This window comes from Daphnia magna, linkage group LG6 (genome assembly GCF_020631705.1).
Source record: "Daphnia magna isolate NIES linkage group LG6, ASM2063170v1.1, whole genome shotgun sequence".
NCBI lineage: Eukaryota > Metazoa > Arthropoda > Branchiopoda > Diplostraca > Daphniidae > Daphnia > Daphnia magna.
In genome coordinates, this window is record NC_059187.1 from 2,653,108 (window position 1) to 2,677,703 (window position 24,596).

Here is a 24,596-nt window from a genome sequence, read left to right on the forward strand (position 1 = left end):
GAGACCTCTTGCCGAAATTTGAAAAGGGTAATTAGAGGGGAAACAATGTTGGAAGTGACGACACAAAAAGTTAAAGGAGAATGTTCTATCTCAGGAAACAAGCGTTCTCTTTTTTTTTGCGCTTTCCTTAAGGAGAAGGACTATTAAGACGCACATGGACCAAAAAATGGCAAACATGTATTGTATTCTCATTAATAAAACTTTTCATGTCTTCATCCAGCGTGACCGGCTAGTCAAGGTTGGGCACGTTGGCTGCCAGCTGCCGCAGAAAGATAGAAAAAACTCGGTGTGCCATGTCAGTGCTGATTTCGGAGTGCACCCTAACAAAATGTCGATGTAGTTTTTTAATTTTTTAATCTGAATTCAAGCACTAAAACATAGCAAGTTAAAACGAAGCTAGTCTTCTTTCTGCAATCATTTCAAGGCGTGTATTTACCAATCAAGTTGTCAGTGAGGTCTTCAATAAGAAATCGAGAAAATTGGAAATCTCTGGACTGCGAAAACCGACAACAGCTAGTGTGGTTTGATTGTGATTTGTGACACGTTTCATTGGATGGGACGCCGTAAATTTCCGGGTTTGGGGAAAATTGCATTGCTAAATTACTCTTGTAAAAAAATTTCTGTTTTAAATCCAAGCAATTAGCCGTAAGGAACATGGCTAACAATGAAAGGCGCAGAGGAGACCAAGACTTCAACCACCGGCCCACAGGAATAGTTATCCCGCTCGAAGAGTTGAAACCTCTCACATCCGGAGATGAACCAATTAACGAATTGATTGTTGCTACTTCAGCGAGAAACGCCAATGACATCACTGGGGTGGAAGATAGTTTAAACAACAATAGGAATATAAACTACACCGCTAAAAAGAACTTTTCTCAAGGTGACACTTTGAATCTCAAAATTCCAATCAGAGTTAATACTTTTCGGATGACAAGGTATGATGGATATTGCCCTATTGACGGCCAATGCCAGTCAACTGCGTTACGTAATGCGGTCTCCTTATTGGGATTTTTACCACAAGTTGAACATTACGCTAATTTGCATCAGCATTGCTCTTCAGGTACTTGTTACTTACCCTGCTCAATCGTCTGACGCTTGGCTGCATTGACTATGAAAAGTCATTCGCATTTGGCTTGTTTGTCTGACTTACAGATTATAGCAGGTATACTACTAGTTTGCGTCAGCCGCAAAGACTACAAACGCAAAGATGTTCGTGAAGGAACTCGAATAATGAACGACGTTGTTGTCATTTTAATCTTCGCCATCACATTTGTCAACATTTTCATTGCCACTTTCGGGATCGACGATGAACGCACGACATTTCTTCGCTGGAAGCAAACTGCCACCGATATTCCTTCCGAGCCATATTCACCTACTGGAGTCTGAAACTTCTTCTCCACCCGGGGCAACAAAAAAACAGTGAAGCCCCCAATTGCCTAGCCTTTACTAGAAGATTCAATTGTTTAACCGAATTTCAGTTTTAAAATAAAGCATGATCTTTAGAAGTGTTGATGTTTAATTTTTTTACATTCACAATACCGAATCAAATTAAGGTCGAACGTTTCGTTATGCACCGCTCGGACTCTGAGCTGGCCCAGCATAAGGATGATTTCCCACAGAGTTACGTTACGTGTATTCAGAAAAATATGCAATTATTTCGTTTACCGTTTTCCGATTTGGCAATATCCGTAAATACTTTAACTTCTCCTTTACAAGCATTTGCTATTTAAGATAAAACATTACTACCTAATACAACTTTTTGCCTTAACATAGTTCTTTACGTGTCTGTACCGTAAGCTACTTTATGACTAAATCATTCAACCATAACAGGCGTTGCGGTTACGACAATTCACTTGCTGGTTGAAGAACGCTTAGTCCGGCAATAGTTCCTAATTAATTCGGCTGCAAAACTAGCTAAAGACACAAGCATGCCGGCACATAGCAGCAAAAAGGCACCGGACAGATAATTCAACGTCAACCTTTCCGTGTTTGATACAGGTTTCGTCGAAATGGGAGCCGAGCAGCGGTTAGCTCGGGGCCAGTAAGAATTTTTCCAATATTGCAATATTCCCGATTGCTTCAGCCACATGAGCCTTCGTTTCAACACACGAAACGAACGCTAAGTTCACGACAAATGCCAAGTATACGAAATCAAAATATGAAAGCGTCATTTTACTTACTCATGACTGAGGAAGTGGTTCTCAATGGGACTATTTTTGGGAAGTCCGAAACTGATGCGTAGTTCGTCAAAAGGTTTCTCCGCAGTGTACAGCCGGCATTTCCCACTAGATTTCATATCTTCCTGGATCACGAACAGGTTTGACGATTGGAACTAGAATATGTATCCGATAAAATATTGAAGGGAAAAAAGTAGTAAAAATATCCTTGTTTAGACGAACCTGGGCTAAAACCTTCTTCTGATAGATCACATAATCTTTGTCATCGTCTAATATGTCTAACGAATTCTCCGGATGTTTGCGTAACAATTCACCAATCTTGGCAAATGGTCCGGTCTGTGCCTCCTGCACAATTAAATTTCACTCTAATTAGAAACTGTAAACTAAGTAACAATCACCATTTCTCAGCTCCAGAGCCTAGTTGTAAGAATATTACTATAAATAGGGCGTTATTCTTACGATCATGTTAGACCAAACGCTGCTGTGCTTTTTGGCCGCGAAAGAGTATTTCGAATTCTCCGTAAGATCGTTCAACGATTTGATGACGGGTCTGTATTTTGGCAATGTTAAGAACGATTTAATACCTGCAAAGACGAGATGTTGGGCATTTAAGAATTATTGATTGTGATTCATGAATAAACGTTACTGGTATTGTACGAGTTAGAAATAACGACGGCAATGAGACACCAGACAGCAACCAAAATTCGAAAAGCTTCGCCAAATCCAGGAGGAATATGATTTCCAGCTATGACGGTAAAACCAGAATAAAAGGGTCTCGGGTGTTTCTGATATTTCGAGAGGAACTTACGGTTGACTAAGACGCTCAGCAGAAACATGATGTCGTCTGCAAATTTGCCGGGCTGCCGTGCAATTTCACGACTGCTTTCCAAGTTGTCCGTTGTCCCATGATAGGAACGATTGAACCAACGAGCTCTCAGGTATCCGGCCCAGGACATGAGGTAAGCATAAATTACCATACTTAGTACAAGCAATATCCACACCTGTAATGTAAACAATAATGACACAATAAAACGATGCCAATCAGAGGTGAGTTTAGATATATAGAATACCTCGGTACTGAATGGTTTGAGAATGCTTTTTAACGTGCTGTCTTTTTTCGGGTAAGGAATAAGTAGAGTGATAGGGTCGCTCTCAAACGGGAAGGTGTAGTCAATCATATGAAAGCGAGACAAGGTCATTGCTAAACCTGTTGCTATCATATCAATTTCCTAACGGGAGAGATGAAAATACTGTGATTACAGGGGAATGAATACATCAATTAAATGTCATTACGCCTCGAATAAGCATCCCGATCAAGCCGTTGCAGGTTTTGTTGACACAGGAACCAGTAATGCCATTAGGGGGTTCGACGTATTCATATCTAAATACGTCCACATATGTAACTCTGACTAGCATTACGTAACTTCAAAATTAGTAACTTGTCAACTTGTGTAGTATCTTGTGTAAAAACTATGAATCCAAATCATCTACTTACGTAAATTGGAATTTTTTTGCTAAAAACTGTACGATTTGATGAACGAATCCATCGACTTGGAGCAATGTCCCGTTATGGTCGCGCTTTATGATGATATAGGGTGGAATCTTTGTCGTCGGGCAACCCAAATAAAGAATAATAATTGACTGATTTATCGATGCTATTATAAAATATTACCTCGACAGTCCCAATCAAGAAATGTCTGCCCAAAACCAAATCCTTCTCGAAACTCATGACGGCAGCGGTTCCTAAAATGCACAAAAGCAACGTGTAAACGATTTTAGAATTTTGTTTGGCACCAGCAGAAAACAAGTTAATGCTGCTCTCTTAAAAATATTAATGTTAAGTTTGGAATCAGCTCAAAAATTAAACCTGGTAATAACGATAGATTAAAAAGAATGATGGACAAGTAGAAAAATAACCGATAAGGTACTCCAAATCTAGTCATTTTAATGACGCCAGTTTTCATTCTCAGATGCCTCGATAAGGGAATAAAGCCTTGTGATAGAACATCCTATCTTCCATGTCTTTTTATAAAGTTTTGATCAAATCTACAAGCTCGATAGCTGTACAAACGTGTACGCTCTATCACGCAACCAAACAAGGCATCCGTCAAAAACAATTTTGATAAATGGATCCCGTTCCAGCAGTAATTTACCTTCCTTAAAGGTTGGAAGTAATTGCTGCTGAAAATTCCCTTCCATGTTCGTGTAACCAGAGCGTTAGACGTCATCACGCAATACCTGGCATCCATTACAAGTTCAATGTCAGTCATCTTTCGGGATCGGTGACAAATTTTTGTATGTTTGTTGTTCTAACCGTTTCCCATGTCAACCAGAAATGCAATTACGCAGTTATCGTATCGAAACTGATAATCTCGAAGTCACAACGCTTGAAGCAACGCAGTTTCCAGCAAAAGGATTAGAATGCAATTATTTCATGACATTAAGTAATCATGCGCAGTGAATAATGTAGAATGAACTGAAGTTACGTACGAAAAAATAAAATAAAAACAATCTGCAAGTGGAATGAAGTGTTTAAGGAATACCAGATTTCAAGAGCATCGAATTACCATCGTGTTCTCATTTATTACGCATCGGCTCTATATTATTACTACCGTCAGTCGGATAATTTGAGGGACGAAGGACAATGTAGTTTCAAATATGACATTGAAATACGTCGGCTGCGCATCTCAGATAAATATGTTATGCACATATTGGCCTCGTACTACCCTATAAAATGAACCTACTTTTCCCTTTTTTACGTTTTCAAAATTTTGACATTGTGTTTAGAGTAACATGTCTTTCCGGTTCCGCTTGAGTCATCTGTGCTTCATTTTTGCCAAAGTTCTTTTAGCTTTGTCTCCAAACATCTCCCACGTATTATCGAAAAACGTAAATCCGCTCAATGGCAAAACTCTGATGATCATTCCTGTAAGTATTCGCCCATTAATTGGTGTGCTCGAGTTCCGCATTTTAATTACAATTTTCTTTAATGTTATGGCATGTGCGTGTTCATTGCTAAGAACAGATGTCGGCTTTAGTTCAGTACCGGTTCAACGATTCCGCCAAACTTAAAAAGTACATGCCGCGGACGGCGCGGATGCAAATAGACATCATCGAATGGCTAGCGCTTCGCAATAATTTCACGTACAACCTGTTACTCACGACAAGGTCACGAACTTTAACGAACTAAAAATTTGATTCTTTACAATCCGCAGTTATGCAATATTGACAACAAATGAAACGACGCTAGAGTTGCCCGTCACCAGAAATAATAAGGGTTCTATGAGTTACTTGCTCGACGGGGTGTGTGGAAATCTTAAATTTGAGTTGTTATAGTTAACTTAAATTCTGTTCCTATTTTTCAAATAGACTTGTGATATGGTCGTCAGTGACCTGTTTATGACAAGTAGACGCTACCGAGTAGTCGACATGCCTTATCCTTGGTATCAGGGACCTGCCAGATTTCTAATTCCCGTTCCGGATGTCCGTTTAAACTTTGCAGCAGTTCTGAAACCATTTCAGTTTAGGGTAAGACGTACTAGATATAATACATCTTCGTAAAAACCAAAGTTCCGGTCAAATCTAATCTCACGTTAAATTAAAGGTATGGATCTGGTTGGTTGTTTCACTTGCGCTCGTGATTGCAACATTTAAACTCATTAAACATTATCAACCACCTCTGCCCAGCACTCCTGATGGACTAGTTGCTAGAGTGTCCCATAAACCAATTCCTTACCTTTACGTGTTTGGATTGCTTCTCTCCCAAGGTAAGACGTGAATCCGGAACGCATTTCAGATATGCATAACCACGTGATTAACTGTCGGGAAAAGGAGGCCCAGTCATATCACAGAGAAAAGCCATCCGAGTGTTGGCAGCCATTTGGTGTCTAGCAGCTTTCGTTCTCAGCCAAGCGTATAATTCCACGCTGATCACTTACGTCATCGCACCTAACGAAAATCCGCTTATCAATTCAGTCTTGGATATTGTTAATAACCCCAACATACACTTACTTGTCGAGAAGAACATGGGAATGGATGTCGTCATATCTGTAATAACATTCACATTTACCCTAATCGTTGGTGATCAATGAAATTCTTGTGTTACCTAGGGCTCGACGGACGAGGATGGCATCTTTAGACGTTTACGAGACGGAATCAACCACAATCCCACCTCTCGTTGTACTTCTCAAGTTCATTGCATCGAAAGTGTTCTGTCAGGTGGATCGCGTGTGTTTACTAAAGTTAGTGCGATTTTTTATTTTAAATAATTTAACTCCCTTGAAAACACAAGTTATTTCAACATTTTAGTCAATTGAGTACCTGTTGGACGCCATGTTCGTCGATTTTCAAAAAACAGGACAATGTCGTTTGCAAATTGCCAAAGAAGGTTTCATGAACTTTATCATATCCTTCGCTCTGGCTAAACACAGTCCCTACACAGACACGATTAGTAAAGGGTAAATTAATTTAATTCAATGCTATTGTTTACAAGTAGATCGAGTTCTTCTTTTTTTTTTTTTGCCCACGCTTAACTATCACATGCAGGATCATTGAAATGAACGGATTTGGACTAATTGATCACTGGGTTCAAACTTACCAAGTGATGCCTCATCATTGTATGAGCAAAGGGGCTCGTAAACGGCGCGAACAACCGCGATTATCGCTCAAGAATTTGACCGGAGCTTTTGTTGTCCTTCTGGTCGGTTACGCTGTTTCTTTTCTAGTTTTTGCGGTAGAGCGTTTACACGAAACTCGCCGTCGGCTTCACAATCGTATCACCTCTGCCAAACAAGAGGAACCACCTGCCGCCAGCTACGGACCGGATGAATTTGTTTTCTGGTGAAATTTACGATGAATTAGTAAACAAAATAACTTTCAATTGTAGTGGAAATATACACGTAGATGTCGTGATGCACTGAACACAACAGCTAAACGATGAAACCATTAAATAACAAAGCTCTTTGAATTCTTGAATGATGGTTTAAGAAATCAACTATGCCGAAGAGTCAAATTTTACTTTCAAAATATTTAAAGTAATAAAACATTTATGGCCTAGCGATGACGAGGAAATAATGATGTTAAGTAGAAAAAGAAAGAAAAGGTTTTAAAAGTTTTTTTTCGAGTTGCCCGCGGCCGGCTTTTTAAAACAGGATGAGCTGAAAAAGAAAAAAAAATAATAATAAGAGAGTCCATTTGCCCTGCCAGAAAAGCAGATTGTCAAGGTCGAGCACACAGTGGCAGACGTATAGAGAGAGGAAAAGCTTCGGGTCCCGTCTCAGTGTCGATTTCGGCGTGCACCGTGACTACAAAGCTGGCGAGGTCATTTAACGTTAATGAACGTGAACGGTGCAGTGGTAAATCAAGTTTGTGAACACTAGTTTAGGAAACTTAATTGTCACGTGATATTTGTATGAAATCTGCAAAATCGTCTTGCAGTTTCAAGTGCAATAAAGTGTGATCGTAATGTCGTTAAATCACATAAAAGCGGGTGTGGCTTGATCGTGACGCGTGTGACGCAATCCACTGGCTCGTACGACTGTGATTTCCGGGTTTCAAAACGTTGAATTATTTATTTAAAAAAAAAAAGATTATTCGTTGCTGTCACGAAAAATAACCTTTCCTTAAAGAAAACATGGCTAGTAACGAAAGGCACGAAAGAAATCCAGCTAATGACCCTGAAGAAATTATTCCGCTGAAAGAGATAATAGAAAAAACTGCCGAACCTGTTGATGAAGCAATCGACGTACCAACTGTTGCTGCAGCTCCGAGTAATCCTCGCGACAACGTTGGAGTGGACGATGGTTTGCTCGATGATGGCAATGCTGCAGGTCCTACCGGTCCTAAACCATATCCAGCCGGTCCGGATGCGACCGAGCCAGGAGAATTTGACGTAGAGGAACCGGAGATAGGAGGCGGAAGAGGAGAACACCCTAGGCCAGAGCCTAGACCTAGACCACGTCCAGCCGGTCCGGATGCGACCGATCCAGGAGAAGTTGATGTTGAGGAGCCGGAAATAAGCGGTGGAAGAGGGGAACATCCACGGCCGGGGTCCAGACCTAGATCACGTCCAGATAATCCAGTAAGAAAAAAAGAAAATTATTTGAATGGGAATTAGAAATTGATTTTCATTGTGATTGCTACATTTCAGTGGAAACCAGGGGGTCCAATGTATCCGCATGACCGTCCTGATCCATCCGTCAATAATGGCATCAATTACACTACCAAAAAGAACATTGCTCAAGGTAAAAATGGCCATAAAATCTCGTAGTAAACCGACGAATACCGTAACCATATTTGATTTTCTAAAATCAACAAGGTATGATGGATATCGCTCTGTTAACGGCGAACGCCAGCCAATTGCGGTACGTCATGCGATCCCCTTATTGGGATATCTACCATCAAGTGAACATCACACTCATTTCAATCAGCATAGCTCTCCAGGTATAGTTGACCCTGGGCCAGGCCGTGTCAGCGAGCTGCTTAACCGTAGAGAACTGTCATTTCTGATTTGGGCGTTGACTGATTACAGATAATTGTGGGGGTGTTGCTTGTCTTCATCAGCCGCTACGACTACAAGAAGAAGGAAAGTAAAGACGTGACACAAATCATGAGCGATGTTGTAGTCATCTTCATTTTCGCCATCACGGTCGTCAATATTTTCATCGCTACATTCGGGGTAGATGACGAGCGAACGACATTTCTTCGTTGGAAGCAAGCAACCACTGGCGACGCATCTTCCGAACCACTTTTCGTAATTTCAAATGTCGCCAATTCATCTCACGTTCACCCTTAATTGTGTACCAAAATTAAAATGTATTAACTTGTTTTAAAACTAAATTCTGTTAGTGATAGAAATTAAATTTCTTTTGGTATAGGGGCGAGTTAACCTTCTTAAGTAATTCTGAGTATTCAAAGGAATACGTAAGATTTTTAACATGTCGAAAATGCCAGTGAAACAATCACTTTCAATGCATATCGATTTTTGTTAATTGTAGAATGCGTGTCTCCCACGCATGTGATCCGGGTTTGATTTCCGTTCAATACGCCACGATCTGAACTGTAAAGTTTTTATTACCGTGAAAAAGGCTCATTGCCAAATAAAATTGAAAGGTGTTGTTTGCCAATAAAATTGTGAAAATACCACTTGGTCATGACGGACAAGTGCTGAGGTTAACGACGCAATGGGAATAGTTTACCACGGTGTTTTGTTCATTTATTGTTCTTGGAAATTTGCTTCCTTAAACGATAGCAGCGAACCAAAAAGGACATGCTGCATGACTGGATACTTGGCCAAAACTTCAGCCTTGTACATTTTGATAAGACCAGAATTTACTTTTGACCAAGTGGGCACGCCACTAATGTTCCAAAGTTGGTTTGAATGTTCGGCAAACGGTCCATTTTTCACTTTGAAAATGAATTTAATGCAACCAAGGAACATGTAGTCTTTAGCAAAACTTTCGACAATATCCGGATCGGGAAACGATTTAGGAGGTAATCGCTGATGTTCTGGAGACAAACAAAAATTGTTTTTTTGGGAAGTTAGTTAGTTATGTGAGCAAAAAAACGTCATAGTACCAATTAGTTGAGAGCTTCCCCAGATAAAAGGGACAAATTGATAGTCGTCTAAGCTCCAGACTCCGTGTGAGCCTGCAGGTTCCATGCGATACGTTAACTGTAACTTTCTTATCAACGACATATATCTACACAAGGAAAAATTCATTACCCACAAATTATTAAAAAATATCAAAGCCCTCAAGCACCTTTCGAATATGACAACCCCTGCTGCAGCTCTGTCATCCAGGGTCAAGAAACCAATCTTGAATAGGCAAAACAAGAAGATGACAAATGACATTTCATGTCCGGATCCATAATCAATTCGAGTTGAGTTTCCAACACTTTCAGTTAAATAGACTTCTATCTCAGGAATGGTGTGGTGCAGTTCTTGGGGTAATACATCTTTCAGCATGTTTGAGGACTCCTATCCCAAATAGCATTAGAAGTTTATTCCATTTAATTATGGTTTGTATTACTTACATCTTTGAGTTTTTGGAACCACACACGGAAGGACTTGTTGCCAAAGCGCTGGGGTTGTTCGGTTGGTGGGATTTCATCTATCCAACGGTCTAAGCAATCTAGCAGTTTAACCATTTTTTCTACTCTGTCATTCAACACTTTGATACTCGACCATTTTTTCCCTTGCACAGCTTCGTTAATAGAGAGAACAAAGCCTAGATATTCCTGAATAGATTGTCAATACTAATCAGAGAGAACTTTTGGCATGGTGTCTAGCGAACCGGCAAACCTGATATGCCTCTGATTTCAACCACTTTGACATGTCGTCAGGGTTGAAAATTTCTTTCTTCGGTGGTGCCAGCATTTTAAAATTAAAATTATCTGAATGGAAACTCTTAAGTTAACGAAGACTTTCTTAAAAATATCCCTATGATTTGAAAACAGCTCGAATTCTTTCCTAAAGTTGCTTCTGTTTTTATAACAAACTGCCACCTAGCGGGGAGAGGACAAGTTTAAAAATTTAAAAGAATTGGTTTACCAAGTAACAAGACTACGCGTTTATTAGATTATACTATATTTCCCACATTTTGATTTTGAAATTGCAAGTTTAATCGCCCTTTTGTGTTTCAATCTCGGCATAAACAATGGGATCTCCTTCCAGGAACCCAGCTATCCGAAAAGTGTTGGCATAGTCTTCAGCAATGGAACACCGTGGAAGGAACTCAACTGTAGCGTACACGGGACTGATAATCGTCTCAGGATTGGGAGCTGATGATGACGCCACATTGTTCTGGTAACTGTGATCACCTTCCGATTCAATTGCTACCGAACTTGATGACTGGACCAAGTTGTTACAGTCAACCTGGTCAACCTCATTCTTTGCCGGAGCTCGTTTCGTTCTTCGCTTCTTTAAGCATCTTAATTGAAATCAGAAAAAATAAAATCCAATAAAAATATGTAATAAGAACATGATTTAAGCCACAACTACTTATTCTTTAGAAAGAGTCCCAGGATCACGATAATAATGAGCGCAGCCAGACCCAGGGTAATAAAAATGATTGGATTCATTGGCTGGTCCGAATGTTCCAGACGTGGCTGACGATGACTCTGTGTTGTTGGAATGGATGACGGTCGACCAGTTGAAAGTACAGTTGACGTTCTAAACCAAGATGGAACTAAAGTTGAAGATAACACTTTAGTTGATGTTAATTTGAAAGATGGTAGAACTGGAGGGATTAAAATGGCACTATTGTCCCATTCCTTCCGATTTGTAATCCCAGGCTGATCTAGCAAAGTGTGGCTAGCCGAACACGCAAAAACCAAAAACGATAGTAAACAATAGGCTACACACAACATGATTCGTCATGAAGAATCACAGAAAAACAATGCCTACTCTACGTTTGTACACTGTGACTGATCTTAGCTGTGACGTCAATACCAAACATATGCAGTGCACTATGCAAGATCCAGGCAATAATAATGATTGTTGTTGATATGGCTGCGGTGTCGTTTCCGACTCCGAAACTACCGATTTGTTTTATCACCGTCAGCGGATACGTATCGTGGCTTAAGTATTGCAGCAGTACAGGGTAACCAAAGGCACATCAGAATCAAAATAAGAGGAGATTATCGATATAGAGTACGCCACGTAGAGCAAATATTGCTGAAGCCAATGGAAATACGTGACGACTGTTTGATGATCAGCTGGGATGTCAACTGTATAATCCTAGTGCTGGTGTCGTTATTAAGGCGACCATAAAAGATTATGGTTTTGATTTACACGTATGGGTTCTTCCTCCACTAAGTTCTATAATGCAATTTACCTGTCAATTGTAACTGAAGTTCCTAAATGCATCCTGCCCATGTTGACTGTATAAAAGACATCGATGGCTTTGCGTTTCAGTCAGCTGTAGATCAAGAATCTCGAGTACCACGACCGCTATGTTACTCCCGAACGTTTGGCCGGGCTTCAACAATGAATCTACCGGACCGATAGCGCAATCATGGAAGTAAGTTTATATTTTAAAAAAATTTTGCGAAGTTAGTTTCATTTGACATTCAATTATTTTGAAAGGTACGAATCCAGGATGAATGGCTGGAACACTCCAGCTGACTACAAGTCATACATTCATCCGCATTGGCTCAGCTACGAAGAACCTAATCCAATGCTACACCATTTGCTCGGCGTGCTCTACATCTTCTTTATGATCGCAAGTTGCCTAGGCAACGGAATAGTCATTTACATTTTTAGCACGTTCGTTAACAATTTCTTTAACCCGATTTCTAGACAAAACTAATTAACCAAATGTATCGGTATCATTAAAAAGGACGAAAGAGCTCAAAACACCTAGCAACATCTTAATTTTAAACCTGGCCATCTGCGATTTTATCATGATGATCAAGACTCCCGTCTTCATCGTGAATAGCTTCAACGAAGGCCCTGTTTTCGGTCGGTTGGGCTGCTCCATATACGGTCTGTTGGGCGCTTACGTCGGCCCATGTTCAGCCGTCACTAACGCTGCCATCGCTTACGATCGTTACAGGTATACACATTTGCATAAATAACATACATTCCTCTATGTAAATCATGTTCAGTGTATCTACTACAAGACATTGAATGATTTCTAGGTGCATTTCTGATCCGATGGGTAAACGATGGTCTAAAAGTCAAGCTTCGTTGATTGTTCTCGGCTGTTGGGTTTATGCCAGTCCCGTGTCTCTGCTCCCGTTCACGGAGCTCGTCAACCGTTTCGTGCCAGGTAATTAAAAGTTTCACTGTACATCCCATTTGTCTTGTTAAACTTTACGTTTCATGACAGAGGGCTATTTGACTAGCTGCACTTTTGACTACATGGCCGATAATTTAGAAACAAAAATATTCGTTTTCTTGTTGTGGATCTGGTGCTGGATCATGCCGTTGGGTGTCATCATATTTTCCTACGGAAAGATCACGACTCAAGTCATGACTCACGAAGCTCGTCTCAAAGAACAAGTAAAAACAGCTACGCATAAGATTTCAATCGACAGATTTTCGCTAATAAAAACCCAATCAGGCCAAGAAGATGAACGTTGAAACTCTGAGAAGTGGAGCCAACAAGGACGTTCGCAACGAAATTCGTGTGGCTAAAGTTGGAATTTCACTTACGACGCTGTTTCTATTATCGTGGACACCGTATTTCATGATCGCTTTTATCGGATGCTATGGAAATCGCGCATTGCTAACACCTGGATTATCAATGATCCCAGCGTGCACCTGTAAACTGGCCGCCTGTGTCGATCCTTTCGTCTACGCCATCAATCATCCAAAGTGAGTCATCATTTCATCTCAGATAAATCAAGTTGTTTGAAGCTAATTGATTCTTCGAAAAAGATACCGATTGGAGTTGATGAAAAGACTGCCATGGCTTTGTGTCCATGAAAAGGACGAATGTGCAAAGGAAGAAAGCTCTAACGCTTCGGTAATAAGCGAAGCTGAATCCAGGACATAAACATAATTTATGGCAATATCCTTCATACTGCATCAAAAGGAACGATCTAACCTCTCGATGACTCCAAAAAGAAAACGACTATAAATAAAAAAAACCTAAGTTGCTACATTTCATTTCTGTTTGCATCCAGCGCTCTCCATAAATTCCTGAAGCTAGTTTAGAAATTTCAACACTCATTTGTATCCAACCCCAACAAGTTAGTCCATCTCCCTACTATTTTCGTGTACAACAAAATGAAAATCATGTTCGCTTTGTCTGCTTAAGCAATACAAAATTTCCTCCAAAAATGACGGAGAAAATGTGGGAAGTCCAGTGTTGAAATTTCTGTAACGTACCGATGGGTTGCACGTGTGGTTGTCATGGCAACGCACCACGGCAAGGTTTAAATAATAATGATGTGACGGAATAGATCGCCTTCAATCGCATCACTGTCGAATGTATGATGGAAAAATTCGTCACCGTGGAAACGCAACCGCAGCAAACACGATTTTAGCCGGTGTCCCGCTGGTTAAATCGAAAAAATCTGTACCCTGTCGTTCGTTTTGACATTTCTCTCAGTTGTTTTCTTACGGTGGCATTAAAAAGACCGACTTTCCTCTGCCGATTACATACACAAAATATTTTACGTCTATCAGCGGAATTCAATAATCGATACGCGGGGAGCTGAAAACTGCTGAACGCGGGATATCGACTAAAATAAAACAGCGTGTGCGTGTAAGCTTGATCTGTGCGGATCTGTATGGTTTACAGAGGATTCCTCAGTGTCAAGATTACTTGTGCAACTCTGAGTCATACAACACGCAACACGGTAGGTCACGCCAATCATAAACGACCAAATTGGTGGTCGAGTTAAGAAAACAACAATCAAGGTTTTTATTTCCATTTCATCTAATCGAAAATTGTGCCAGTTAAGATAATAGAAAATGCTCTGTTCTTTTTACTTTGATATCAAGATTATTCAACTGGTGGCCGTGGGAAAAAAAGAGACGCTTCGTGAGCCGAATAATATCAACCGTGAAAGGCTTTTTGTTTAATAATAGCATTCAACCTTCTTTCTAGCTAGATTGAACAAGCTGTTGCGCAATACTGTTGGCATACCGAACGTGAATCTGGAAAGGTAGAGTGCGTGCATCTATAGCAACCTAAGACATGATTCAATCGACAAATTGATGTGGTTTAAACCAGAGCGTTTACAAATAAAAATACCAAATGTTCAGCTATTCTATGTCTGGATTTTCCCTCGACAGGAATAGCAAAAAACTTTGAAATGACCAGCTCATCTAGCATCAACATCGAAAATGAACCAAAACATCTCACCTCATCTTGTGTTTGTTGTCCCATGACGGCCTTATTCCGTCGCTATCAGCAGATCAAATACGAACACCTCGTAGCCGGAATTGCAGGCGGAGTAGTTTCCACTACCATCCTGCATCCCCTAGACACGATAAGAACCAGATTAGCAGGTTGCTCATTAACACCCAAAACATAATTCCTATATGTAAAGTTAATCTTAATTACCATGTTCTGTATTTTTCTCTCCGAAAAGTAAGTGGCAGTCGTTTGATCTGTGCTGGTGTTCAGCGTCCTCATTACGGCGGCCTCGTCGACGTCCTGACGAGCATCACGAGAACCGATGGCGTTCACGGTTTGTACAGAGGCGTAACACTGGGCATCCTGACGGCCGGATGCACTTGGGGCTCCTACTTTTTCTTGTAAATAATAACAGTTTTTCAAACATTGTTTTTGTAATACATTCAAATAAAAAATAAGCAGTGGGGTACATAGAACTAAACTTTCCCACGTATACATGTTTATGCTACGCCTACATCACCATCAGTTACGACGCACTCAAAGCAGAGCTGCAGCGTGACGACCCTAGCAAACCATTGGGTCCAGCACGGCATGTGATGGCAGCCGCTGAAGCTGGAATAGTCACACTCGTCTTAACTAATCCCATCTGGGTAATCAAGACTCGGCTGTGTCTTCAATTCGGTGTCAATTCTCAATGCGTCTCGGAGCAAAAACTTTACAAGTATACATCATAAAGTTTTCTCCTCTCACAGTAAATTATTTGAGAAAATGAATCGCAAACAAACCAAATGTGTATGTTTACTGGTGATTAGTTGGTGAAATTTGTAATTAGGGGAATAATGGATGCACTGGTGAAAACTTACCGTTACGAAGGGATTCGAGGTCTGTACAGGGGATTTCTTCCTGGAGTGTTTGGTGTTTCGCACAGTGCCGTCCAGTTTATGGTCTACGAGGAGATGAAAAACGGTTACAACAAACACCGAAACATGTCCATCGACTCTAGAATGGTATGTTTTACAGTCACAGTTTCTCTCACATTTAATGGCCTCGTCAGTCGTTAACATAGTTCGTTATAATTACCTAAAAACTGAAATTTTACAGCACAGAATTTGTTAAGCAGATTCAGTCAATTCGAAACGAGATTCTTTGCCTATAGATTTTAATCATACGACCCACGTTTTTCTTTGTCTGTCAAAACTCAAAAATGATTCTGCTTCGATCGAATCCCAGGTTGCCACTTGTGATTTTAACCGTAAAATTTTTGTTTTCCCGCCTGTGATTCAGCAGAGTACGATGACGTATTTATCTTTTGCTGCCATGTCCAAGTTGATTGCAGTCACAGCCACGTATCCCTACCAATTGATGCGTACCCGTATGCAAGACCAGTATCACGAACATAACGGCGTAATCGACATGCTTACGCGGACATGGAGGTCGTTCACGACAAGATACGACTGCTTGATGTAAACGCATGATACGAATCTTTTTCTTCATTCAAAATGTATAGACATGAAGGAGTACGAGGATTCTACAAGGGAATGCTGCCCACGTTGCTGAGGGTTACACCAGCAACGGCCATCACGTTTGTCGTCTACGAAAACGTGTCTCACAATCTAGTTTCAGTGGCATCGAGCAGCTCAAGCCAAACTATTGACAACACCACTTTAACGAGTGCTCCTCTTACTCCAGCTGTTCTCTAGAAGTCTGCCAGCAGGCAAATTCAAAACCCAATATTAAATAGCCCAAAATTTAATATGTTATTGTTATGTCTATTTTGTAATAATCTTTCCTGATAATTAGAGAGAGGAAAGGATTCTGAAAGAGTTCTTTCCAGAGTATTGGCCATTTCACGAATTAATGCGAAAACAAAATACTATTTTGTCATCGAGTTATATTGATACACAGAGAAATAATTACAAAACGACAAAACCTTGAATTCATTATTAGATACTACATTGGACGAATAATAAAATCAAAATGAAGTTCAAAGCGGTCCAGACAAACGAAACGTGACTGGGCAAATAGAAAGCCTGCTGTGTTAGTAATACCAATTGCAATTTTAAAAAGAAAAAAGACGGGGAAAACCCATTCAACCAGAAGATGTTAATAAGATTTCAAAAAATATCGAATGTGAATTTAAATGGAATAACTTTTGCTTACTGAATCATCATTTCATCTCTGGCCATTGTTACATTGCTGTACAATACGTAATTTGATAATGGACTAGTTAGTCTGGAACTATCCACTGATCTTGTCCTTCCGACTGAAGGAGGTTTGATTTTACTCGGCACAGCTTTGTTCTTAGAAGCATTATTTCTTAAATTCGAATTACTTCCTTTCTCCACAACAGCTGCTGGTGTCATCAATGTCGAACTGTTGGAATTCGAAAAAGCGGAGCTGCTGGCAGGTCTCGGGATCCGCAGTGGAATTTTCGATTTGATCGGTGTTCGCCCACGACGTTGATCCTGAACTGATCCTTGAAGCACATGCGGAATCAAGTGTGCTGTCTGCTCGTTTTCTGATGACAAGATGGATTTCGTTGCGCTCAATTTACTTTTATCAACCACTAAGGAATAACTTTGCCGATTATCAACATCTTCTGCATTGAAGAAGTGCCGGACAAGCTCAGTTGCTTTGGAAAGATCCATTCCGGATGAAAGGGCTTGTTCATTAGTTCCATCCTGGGTGCTGAAATTCTGTTTCCAGCAGCCGGAGGAACTGCGTGACCTGACTGTGTTGATTTGGTTTCTATTGATGACATCCATAGTATTGGCCCTGTCTACTGATAAACGGGGAATTATGAAAAACACTAATTAAAATCATCATTGTATTACCTCTGGTCGTGGTCGGTTGATGATTCGCTGTGAAGCCCTCATTTTTGGAAGGAACAGCATGATGAGTAACTTCTTTAGTTGGTACCATTTTATTGAATTTCGAGTCTGTGATGTTATTAAATGTTGCAGTCCAACCAACAAGACTTGAAGTAGATCTTTCATCAGTCCAATTTAGTGGCGTTTTGTTATGCATGTTAATAGGCTTGTCTTCGTGAACAATTTTTGCCTGGACAGCTTTGTTTTGATATTGTTGATTTTGGACCCCATCAAGCTTTTCTTGACGGATGTCATAATCGCATTCATGTTGTCCATTTTTCAAGATGCTTCTGGGAGCTGAAAGACTCTCAACTTGTTGAATAATAGCAGAGGAATTACTGACCATTGTAACAGGATCAGTAGATTGTTTCACTTCTTGATATTTCATCTTTTTATCGACTGTCGAATGGATCTGATTAGGAAAAGATTCGCCCTCCAGTCGATCAAGTGATTTTAACCAATCCCGATAGCCGATTGGAGAACGAGATATCGAACTGACTGGACTCTTCTCAACTCTGCAAGCATCTTTTTCAATACTCCAGGCATCCTGTTCCGCCAAATGAAGAATCTTTGATTCGCCACTCATAATCACATTGAAAGTGGGTTTCGCACAAACTTTCGGCGAATCCAATTTGCTGATCACAGCATCCGAATTCACTTTTCGATTACCAAATTGCTGGTCCGCGTCTACATCAATTGTGGGACAGCTCTTTTTATTGGATGCCTTGAATGAATTACTTACCAAAGTTGCACCGAAATCATGTGACGGTTGTTCTTCTTGCCATGCCGTCAGTTGATGATTTGATGAAAAAGGTTGAACTGACTTTGTTGGGACGTAAATCCACGATGGATCGCTTACGGAAGAAGATTTAAACGGCACAGTGTCCTTCCATTCTTCTTCTTCTTCGTGAAGGTCACAATTAAAAATAGGACCTTGTGGTATCTTGCGTATACCTGTTTTCGGAAGAGTTTTGACAGTAATACTAATCCTCCCGCAAGCTGTTTCGCCCACTTCCGATGCGGATACAGTGTGGTCTTCCGGTTGGTAAATAGAGCCTTTTAATTCGCTCGGACATCCGATGGTAATAACAGTTTTACGTCGAACGATCGGTGCCGTATCCTGGTTGATTGACTTATTGGTGGGTGAAATTTTCTTGCTCCGCCAGTCACGTACGAAAGCCGCTGGGTTTTGGTCTTGGTTGAAACAAGAATTCAGCTCCATCCTGGTTTTCACACGTGTGAACACTTGCCTATCCAAAACCAAACTGAGACTAAAACAGCAAATGGCAAACCGTCAAAACTGTAGTTCTTACCCATGTTGTGGCGTTCCATCTTGTTTGCTGAAGCGCACGAAAGACTTGCGGGCAATCCGACCGTGACATTTGCTTAATTTGTCCTAAACACGTAAAAAGTAAAAAGATAATAACATCCAAGAGTTTGATATGAAAAATGGTAAATCCCCTTCTGGAAAAAAATTCCCAAATAAATTTTGCTTTCCAATGTTAATTATTAAAATGCAGCGATGATAGGGAAAGGATCTCAAGCAAACCGAGTCTACTACAATTTCCGCATCCGTGTGATCAGAACGGGAATTGGGATCATGACTTATTGCTTCCTCAATCTTCATGGATAGTAATAGACAAACAAAAAAACGAGCAAGTTCATGATTGGTAGAGGTGTAGAAAGCAAGGGCCTCATGCTCCAGCGGGCAAAAGCTTCTTTTTTAGTCTGACCGCAACTAGACAATAGAATGTTTCCGGATGGCTGCCATTCCACATACTCGTCAGGTAAACACCGACCCTTAGCCTTCCCTTTTCCCAGCAATGTACCACAAACCATCTTTTTTTTGCCGCCGTCATCGTTTGTTGAGAAAAATATTCTTTGGTCGATAACTCTCAGGCAGCTGGAACGTACTATAAGGCATCGTACAATGACATAAGAAAGACAAAAAAAAAGTGTCAAAAACTTTGTTCAAACAAGGGTAATATCGTTCGTGTAATCAAATGCTACCAACCTTATAATTAGCGATTGTGAGCACGCGTATCACATTAACGATTCGTTTGAATCAGTCCTTAACAAAGCTAATGGCAACTATTCAATGAAAAATAAGAGAAAGGGCATAAGCTTTCGACAGGCAAATGACCGGAGGTACTTTTAAAAGGTAACTCGATCGAACAACAGCACAAGAATATAAAAAATAATACGATCGAGTGCAAATAGACGCGGTTCTCCTTGACTATAAACCAAGTGCAATTCACGGAACTGAGCGGGAGGGAAAAAAACAGCGACCACAAAGGATGTTGACATTAAAAACAAGAAACAAGGCTGCAAAAAATAACTACTATGATTGCAATTTTTTTTTTTAATGTCAAGTTTTATAATCAACATTTAAATACTTGAAAATATGAAAAAGGCACGGAAGTGGAAAAATGAAAAAAAGATTAACGTAATTGTATCTACCGGCAGACACATACAATATATTCATAATAATTGCGCCGTTATACGGGCCGAAAGGAAATGTGGAGAATGTTTGCAACAACATACATTTGTCCGACATACATCTCCGTTACCGTTTAATTATCTCGGCTCTAGTGTATGGCTGGGCAAACGTATTACAGAATGTGTATTACGTCGCTTTCAACCTTACAGCAGATTTTTCGTCAGAGACGAAAAAAAACTGCGTCACATGGCCGAATAAACGGTACCGTCCGTGTAGTCATTCGAATGAACGCAGCCGTTGACCTCGTGTGGTTTGGACGGACCGCCTGCGTCACCACTAGTCCTGTCACCTGTGGAGACATCCATTGTAATGGGCGTGGCGACCGTCTCACAGCGGGAACCGGTAAACGCCATCGGGTTGAAACTCTTTTTTTTTTTTTTTTTTTTTAAACAGAAATATTTTACAGTAAACAACCGAGAAGCTTAGATTGATGCCAATGAGAGCGAAATAAAATTGCTATTTACCTTGAGAATGCAGGCCATCTGCTGAGCCATCGTACTCAACAGCCTGAGTTCATGTTGTCGTTGCGCCTCTTGCCGAGCGGCCTCGGCTTCAATTCGCTTTTCTTCCAGTTCCTTGTCCAACAATAGCCGTCTGTCACATGACAGCGTAATCTGATTACGTCAAATTACCTTGATTTTAATTTTATTTATACAACCTTTCTTCCAAAGCTGAAAATCGTTCGTTAGCGGCTGATTGAGCGCTAATAACCTTGTCGATGAGAACGTAGACTGCGGAACGTCTTTTGGAACGGCTTTCCTTTCTTTTCCGGGATGTTTTCTTTCTTCTGTCTCTATGTTTTGGGACTCGTCTTTGAGGAGCTACGTCTTCCGCATCAGAGCTGGATACAGATTCTGGATCTGAACTAGCACTGCTGTCGTCATCAAGAAAGTCCTCATCTGATAACAAAATGTTCATTTTGATTGGTATTCCAAAGCTTTTTTCCACAAAATCATCACCCATGACATTATTTGACGTTTGTCCCTCGGTTTCTGCCCCATCCATTTCCTCATGATTACAAGTGGTATCGTCGCTACGGCATTTGCTAATGGCTGAAGATACACTAGGAATACCTTCCATCACTTGGTGGAGCTTGTGCATTAGGCGTCCTCGAATGTTTTTTGAAACTTTTCCATGATTGTTCAAATTGCGATACATGGTTTTAAGCTTCTTGATCTTTTCACGGCATTGGCTTGGTGTCTTGTCCATGTGGTGTTCAGCAAGATTAAAAGACACTCTTTCAAAAGCCTACAAAAGCTATCTTGAGATCTACTGTAATATGAAAATGCCTTTGAGAAGTGTCTGGTACCTGCCTATTGTGAGGACCACTATCCAGAAGCACTTGAACTTCTCTATCTGCCCATGCCTCCAACAACTGTTCTGTTTCTTCCTGATTTCAAGAAGTTATGAAGTTACGAGAAAGTAGTATTATTGATCCACATACTTCTGTCCAATTGGTGCCTCTTGATCTTTTGTATCCTGTACCACTGCTTGAAGCTCCTGATGGTCCCTCCATCTAAAGCACGATATGAAAACAGTTCGATCAACTCTTTCAAATATTGCCGCCGTTCTGGGTGCAGCTCGTATTGTGAACCCACTTTTTAGGTACAGCGTCAACTGTGATGGACACCTAGACGCAGTGGTCAAACCAAAATACAATGATTTCCCTTAGCAAACCTTTCACAATCCAGTCCACCCCCTAGAGAGGATGTTTGTTAGATGACAGGTTAAATTTCTAAAACAAGCAATTTGTTTTCGAGTTAACTTTAGCCCCAACGAGACAAAAAATTTAGCTCGATCTGACATTTGCATAGCCATCTAGTGAGCAGCAACCTCAGACAGCGGACAAAACAATAAACAAAGTATCCGCGCGCTTTCAGTTTTCAAATTCAGTTTTAGAAAACTGAAGTAGAAATTTTCTTTTCACATGCAGTATGTTTTCAGTTTTCTTCTAAGTTTGTTAAAAAATTACTTACAACAAAGTAAATACAAAAGATTTCTGCATCAAGTATAAATCAATTTGCTTCCCTTGCTTTGTCCTCTTTATCTGCCAAATTCCACAGCGTTCCAAATTGTTCAGGAGGCTGGCCGTAAATCTGTAGGAAAGCAATAGAAAAGGAAACCGGAACGATTACGTTTATCTCGTTGATTCAACGGATGGCTGATAATTTAAAATAAACTGGTACCTTAGCAGCAAATGCGAGAATTTCTTTTTTAGTAAACTCAATCGTTGCACGTTCACCCCAGGTAAAGTTCATTCTTGGTGGGTCTGACTGTGGAATAACCTCCAAGTTGATATAAAGCTGACGAACAAAGTCGCTAGTAACGAGTTTCTTGTGATTTTCTGGTTTGTATCCAAGGATATCGAGCATGTTCCACACTTCATCTAATGAGAAATTAAGATTCTTATCAATGTTGCAGAGAAGTCAATAGCTGCAGTTCCCATAAACACCATCAGACTTAAACTTAGTGAGTAAGGAAGTTGTGTAGTATCAGTCTACACGAGTTCTTCAGACATTTTTATCATCATAACAGTTTTTATATTGTAGGATGATATGATGACAATACATACCTTCACCAATGCAACCCTCTGACAAGAAAATAGCTGACAAGGTCAAGAACAGGATAGTATTGCTTTCAGATAGATCTTGATGAGGTAAATTTTCTGGCATAATGACTTGGTTTAAAAGAACATAATGGCCACTTTTTTCATCAAATTCATGAAGTAAATAGCCAAACACCTGAAAAGGAAAATTTTGATAAGACAATGTAAACCAAGTTGGTTAAAGCAGACTTTTACATCATCTAGGTATGTTTGTGCTTGGGCAATAACAGTTTTGAAATTCTTTGCTGAAATTCCAGGAACTAATTTCATTACATCATTTCTTTTTACGGGAAACTTTTTCTGTTCCATGATCAAGAAATACTGGATTACTTCAGCCACCTGTTATACAAAAAATATAGAGAGTATATTTTTCTACCTTCCCAAGTTCCTATTTATTGTGGTTTAATATGTATTATACCATTCTGTCCAGATCAATTATCTCTTGTGCAGTTTGTTGGAACTGCGAAGAATTTGCCTTTTGTGACTGATTCCTCTGAGATGGCTGGGAGCTTTGTTTCTGGCTTGATCCCTAAAAAACACATGTACAGGATAAGCACGTGACTGTATGACGGACCATGTATGCCATTATATCGTCATGGCAAAACCAATAAATTACCCTGCGAGACATTGTTTGGTGGTTGTAACTAAACACAGGAATCTTAATGTAGAGCTTATAGTTAAATTATGCCTGTGAAATTTGACACCCAGTGGCGGTACAAGACGAGTGTTTGGACAGGGAAATTGATACTGACAATATAAATACAAGGAAAACTAAACTTATAGATCTTCTCGTGTTCAAACTGAAACTGAAAGATGAAATGAAAAAGGAAATGAGAAAAACTTCTAGGTTGCCAAATGGCATTACATAAATTATGCATATTTATCAATTAGCATATCTGTTGCTCCTATTTTTGAGGCAAAAGTTTTAATTTAATGAAAAAACAACTTAGCCCTTAAAATTTCTGAAAACAATTTTTGAGTTGCAAAATTTGAAAAAATGACATCCATGTTCTAGCTATAACATTGTTTATCTTGTCGGTATTCGTCTGAAGTCTGACAGATTTCGAAATCAAAACCACATTAGTTATAACTCTAGGTAGGCTACAGATTATTTTATTACTTAATTTTAGTACTCTCCATTGTTTAAAATTGACAATAGCAATAAGGAAGTTTTTTTAATACAGGTAGCAAAGAATGGACGAGTTTGAAACAATTGGTGACGATTTGTCGGGAACCATCGAAGAACTTATTAATGGGGAGCCGACTGTGGTTCGACCCAGCTTGAATCTTGACGCTTCAACTTGGGAAGGCTGGTTCAATTCAATCATTCTGTATGCGGCTCAGAATCCCTGGGATTTTATCTATTATGTATTGCTGTGCCTGTCTCCATTTTTCTTACTATCTGTTTTCCTGTCAATGAAACTTGCTAAAGCTTTAGAAGCACAGGAGAAGGATTTAAAACGTAAAGCAAGGCGAGACACTAATATCTCTAAAGCAAGAAAAGCTAAAGGGGATTGATGTTCTTTTACAGTAAATATTTTTTTTTTCTGAATTTCCATACAATAAAATGATAAAAAGAATTACATGCTATACAGACCTTTTGTGTGTATGTAGCAAATGAATGGACAGGAA

At 40.0% G+C, this 24,596-nt stretch overlaps 9 protein-coding genes and 3 long non-coding RNA genes across 23 annotated transcripts; 7 read left to right on the plus strand and 5 right to left on the minus strand.

Moving 5' to 3' along the window:
* Positions 1–87: 87 nt before the first annotated feature.
* Positions 88–6,051, minus strand: LOC116918753 (glutamate receptor 1). 4 transcript variants are annotated; one of them, XM_032924499.2, is made up of 11 exons: positions 5,914–6,051; positions 3,850–3,920; positions 3,673–3,779; positions 3,471–3,558; positions 3,248–3,406; positions 2,986–3,178; positions 2,824–2,922; positions 2,637–2,761; positions 2,400–2,522; positions 2,181–2,332; positions 1,610–2,093 (listed from the first exon to the last, which is right to left on the minus strand). In XM_032924499.2, exons 1-11 carry the CDS (start codon positions 5,966–5,968, stop codon positions 1,850–1,852), a joined length of 1,416 nt encoding a protein of 471 aa, XP_032780390.2. In that variant the 5' UTR covers positions 5,969–6,051; the 3' UTR covers positions 1,610–1,849. The 4 variants fall into 4 exon arrangements, with proteins under 4 accessions (XP_045031488.1, XP_032780390.2, XP_032780389.2 ...); XM_045175553.1 differs by lacking the exon at positions 1,610–2,093 and adding an exon at positions 88–320 and having other exon boundaries at positions 2,824–3,178; XM_032924498.2 differs by having other exon boundaries at positions 2,824–3,178.
* On the plus strand, positions 640–1,505 carry LOC116918758 (ninjurin-1). Its single transcript, XM_032924503.2, has 3 exons — positions 640–880; positions 936–1,060; positions 1,153–1,505. The coding sequence occupies exons 1-3, from the start codon at positions 655–657 to the stop codon at positions 1,384–1,386; spliced, it is 585 nt and encodes a 194-aa protein (XP_032780394.1). The 5' UTR covers positions 640–654; the 3' UTR covers positions 1,387–1,505.
* Positions 4,665–7,097, plus strand: LOC116918754 (glutamate [NMDA] receptor subunit 1). Its single transcript, XM_032924501.2, has 9 exons — positions 4,665–5,105; positions 5,203–5,321; positions 5,393–5,480; positions 5,547–5,705; positions 5,782–5,944; positions 6,009–6,226; positions 6,287–6,418; positions 6,486–6,634; positions 6,723–7,097. Exons 1-9 carry the CDS (start codon positions 4,971–4,973, stop codon positions 7,018–7,020), a joined length of 1,461 nt encoding a protein of 486 aa, XP_032780392.2. The 5' UTR covers positions 4,665–4,970; the 3' UTR covers positions 7,021–7,097.
* Positions 7,098–7,467: 370 nt separating this feature from the next.
* On the plus strand, positions 7,468–9,317 carry LOC116918757. The gene is made up of 4 exons (XM_032924502.2): positions 7,468–8,256; positions 8,326–8,419; positions 8,494–8,618; positions 8,707–9,317. Exons 1-4 carry the CDS (start codon positions 7,810–7,812, stop codon positions 8,968–8,970), a joined length of 930 nt encoding a protein of 309 aa, XP_032780393.2. The 5' UTR covers positions 7,468–7,809; the 3' UTR covers positions 8,971–9,317.
* Positions 9,318–9,365: 48 nt separating this feature from the next.
* Positions 9,366–10,679, minus strand: LOC116919360 (serine/threonine-protein phosphatase 2A activator). The gene is made up of 5 exons (XM_032925328.2): positions 10,480–10,679; positions 10,212–10,415; positions 9,938–10,155; positions 9,753–9,877; positions 9,366–9,683 (listed from the first exon to the last, which is right to left on the minus strand). Exons 1-5 carry the CDS (start codon positions 10,552–10,554, stop codon positions 9,391–9,393), a joined length of 915 nt encoding a protein of 304 aa, XP_032781219.2. The 5' UTR covers positions 10,555–10,679; the 3' UTR covers positions 9,366–9,390.
* Positions 10,680–10,732: 53 nt separating this feature from the next.
* On the minus strand, positions 10,733–12,152 carry LOC116918763. The gene is made up of 3 exons (XM_032924516.2): positions 12,014–12,152; positions 11,179–11,922; positions 10,733–11,107 (listed from the first exon to the last, which is right to left on the minus strand). The coding sequence occupies exons 2-3, from the start codon at positions 11,544–11,546 to the stop codon at positions 10,798–10,800; spliced, it is 678 nt and encodes a 225-aa protein (XP_032780407.2). The 5' UTR covers positions 11,547–11,922; positions 12,014–12,152; the 3' UTR covers positions 10,733–10,797.
* Positions 12,068–13,985, plus strand: LOC116918760 (opsin, ultraviolet-sensitive). The gene is made up of 7 exons (XM_032924511.2): positions 12,068–12,199; positions 12,265–12,444; positions 12,518–12,733; positions 12,819–12,949; positions 13,010–13,182; positions 13,244–13,497; positions 13,561–13,985. Exons 1-7 carry the CDS (start codon positions 12,132–12,134, stop codon positions 13,676–13,678), a joined length of 1,140 nt encoding a protein of 379 aa, XP_032780402.2. The 5' UTR covers positions 12,068–12,131; the 3' UTR covers positions 13,679–13,985.
* A 721-nt stretch (positions 13,986–14,706) lies between these two features.
* Positions 14,707–16,235, minus strand: LOC116918766. 2 transcript variants are annotated; one of them, XR_006648460.1, is made up of 5 exons: positions 16,070–16,235; positions 15,853–15,935; positions 15,197–15,387; positions 14,996–15,113; positions 14,707–14,820 (listed from the first exon to the last, which is right to left on the minus strand). It is a non-coding gene; the product is annotated as an uncharacterized LOC116918766 (long non-coding RNA). The 2 variants fall into 2 exon arrangements; XR_006648461.1 differs by lacking the exon at positions 14,707–14,820 and having other exon boundaries at positions 16,026–16,234.
* On the plus strand, positions 14,946–16,918 carry LOC116918761 (mitochondrial folate transporter/carrier). 2 transcript variants are annotated; one of them, XM_032924512.2, is made up of 6 exons: positions 14,946–15,141; positions 15,225–15,390; positions 15,516–15,710; positions 15,822–15,996; positions 16,274–16,422; positions 16,497–16,918. In XM_032924512.2, the coding sequence occupies exons 1-6, from the start codon at positions 14,946–14,948 to the stop codon at positions 16,687–16,689; spliced, it is 1,074 nt and encodes a 357-aa protein (XP_032780403.2). In that variant the 3' UTR covers positions 16,690–16,918. The 2 variants fall into 2 exon arrangements, with proteins under 2 accessions (XP_032780403.2, XP_032780404.2); XM_032924513.2 differs by having other exon boundaries at positions 16,277–16,422.
* LOC116933717 lies at positions 16,864–23,802 on the minus strand. 7 transcript variants are annotated; one of them, XM_045175552.1, is made up of 10 exons: positions 23,581–23,802; positions 23,383–23,493; positions 23,160–23,303; positions 22,932–23,100; positions 22,546–22,745; positions 21,018–21,607; positions 20,824–20,953; positions 19,173–19,255; positions 17,824–19,109; positions 16,864–17,771 (listed from the first exon to the last, which is right to left on the minus strand). In XM_045175552.1, the coding sequence occupies exons 1-10, from the start codon at positions 23,590–23,592 to the stop codon at positions 17,146–17,148; spliced, it is 3,351 nt and encodes a 1,116-aa protein (XP_045031487.1). In that variant the 5' UTR covers positions 23,593–23,802; the 3' UTR covers positions 16,864–17,145. The 7 variants fall into 7 exon arrangements, with proteins under 7 accessions (XP_045031487.1, XP_045031486.1, XP_045031485.1 ...); XM_045175551.1 differs by lacking the exons at positions 22,546–22,745; positions 22,932–23,100; positions 23,160–23,303; positions 23,383–23,493; positions 23,581–23,802 and adding exons at positions 21,669–21,749; positions 21,804–21,875; positions 21,958–21,989; positions 22,336–22,426; XM_045175550.1 differs by lacking the exons at positions 22,546–22,745; positions 22,932–23,100; positions 23,160–23,303; positions 23,383–23,493; positions 23,581–23,802 and adding exons at positions 21,669–21,749; positions 21,804–21,875; positions 21,958–22,058; positions 22,125–22,374.
* LOC116918767 lies at positions 22,713–23,100 on the plus strand. Its single transcript, XR_004391639.2, has 2 exons — positions 22,713–22,828; positions 22,909–23,100. It is a non-coding gene; the product is annotated as an uncharacterized LOC116918767 (long non-coding RNA).
* LOC123473924 lies at positions 23,738–24,544 on the plus strand. Its single transcript, XR_006648462.1, has 2 exons — positions 23,738–24,060; positions 24,149–24,544. It is a non-coding gene; the product is annotated as an uncharacterized LOC123473924 (long non-coding RNA).
* The last annotated feature ends 52 nt before the right edge of the window (positions 24,545–24,596 follow it).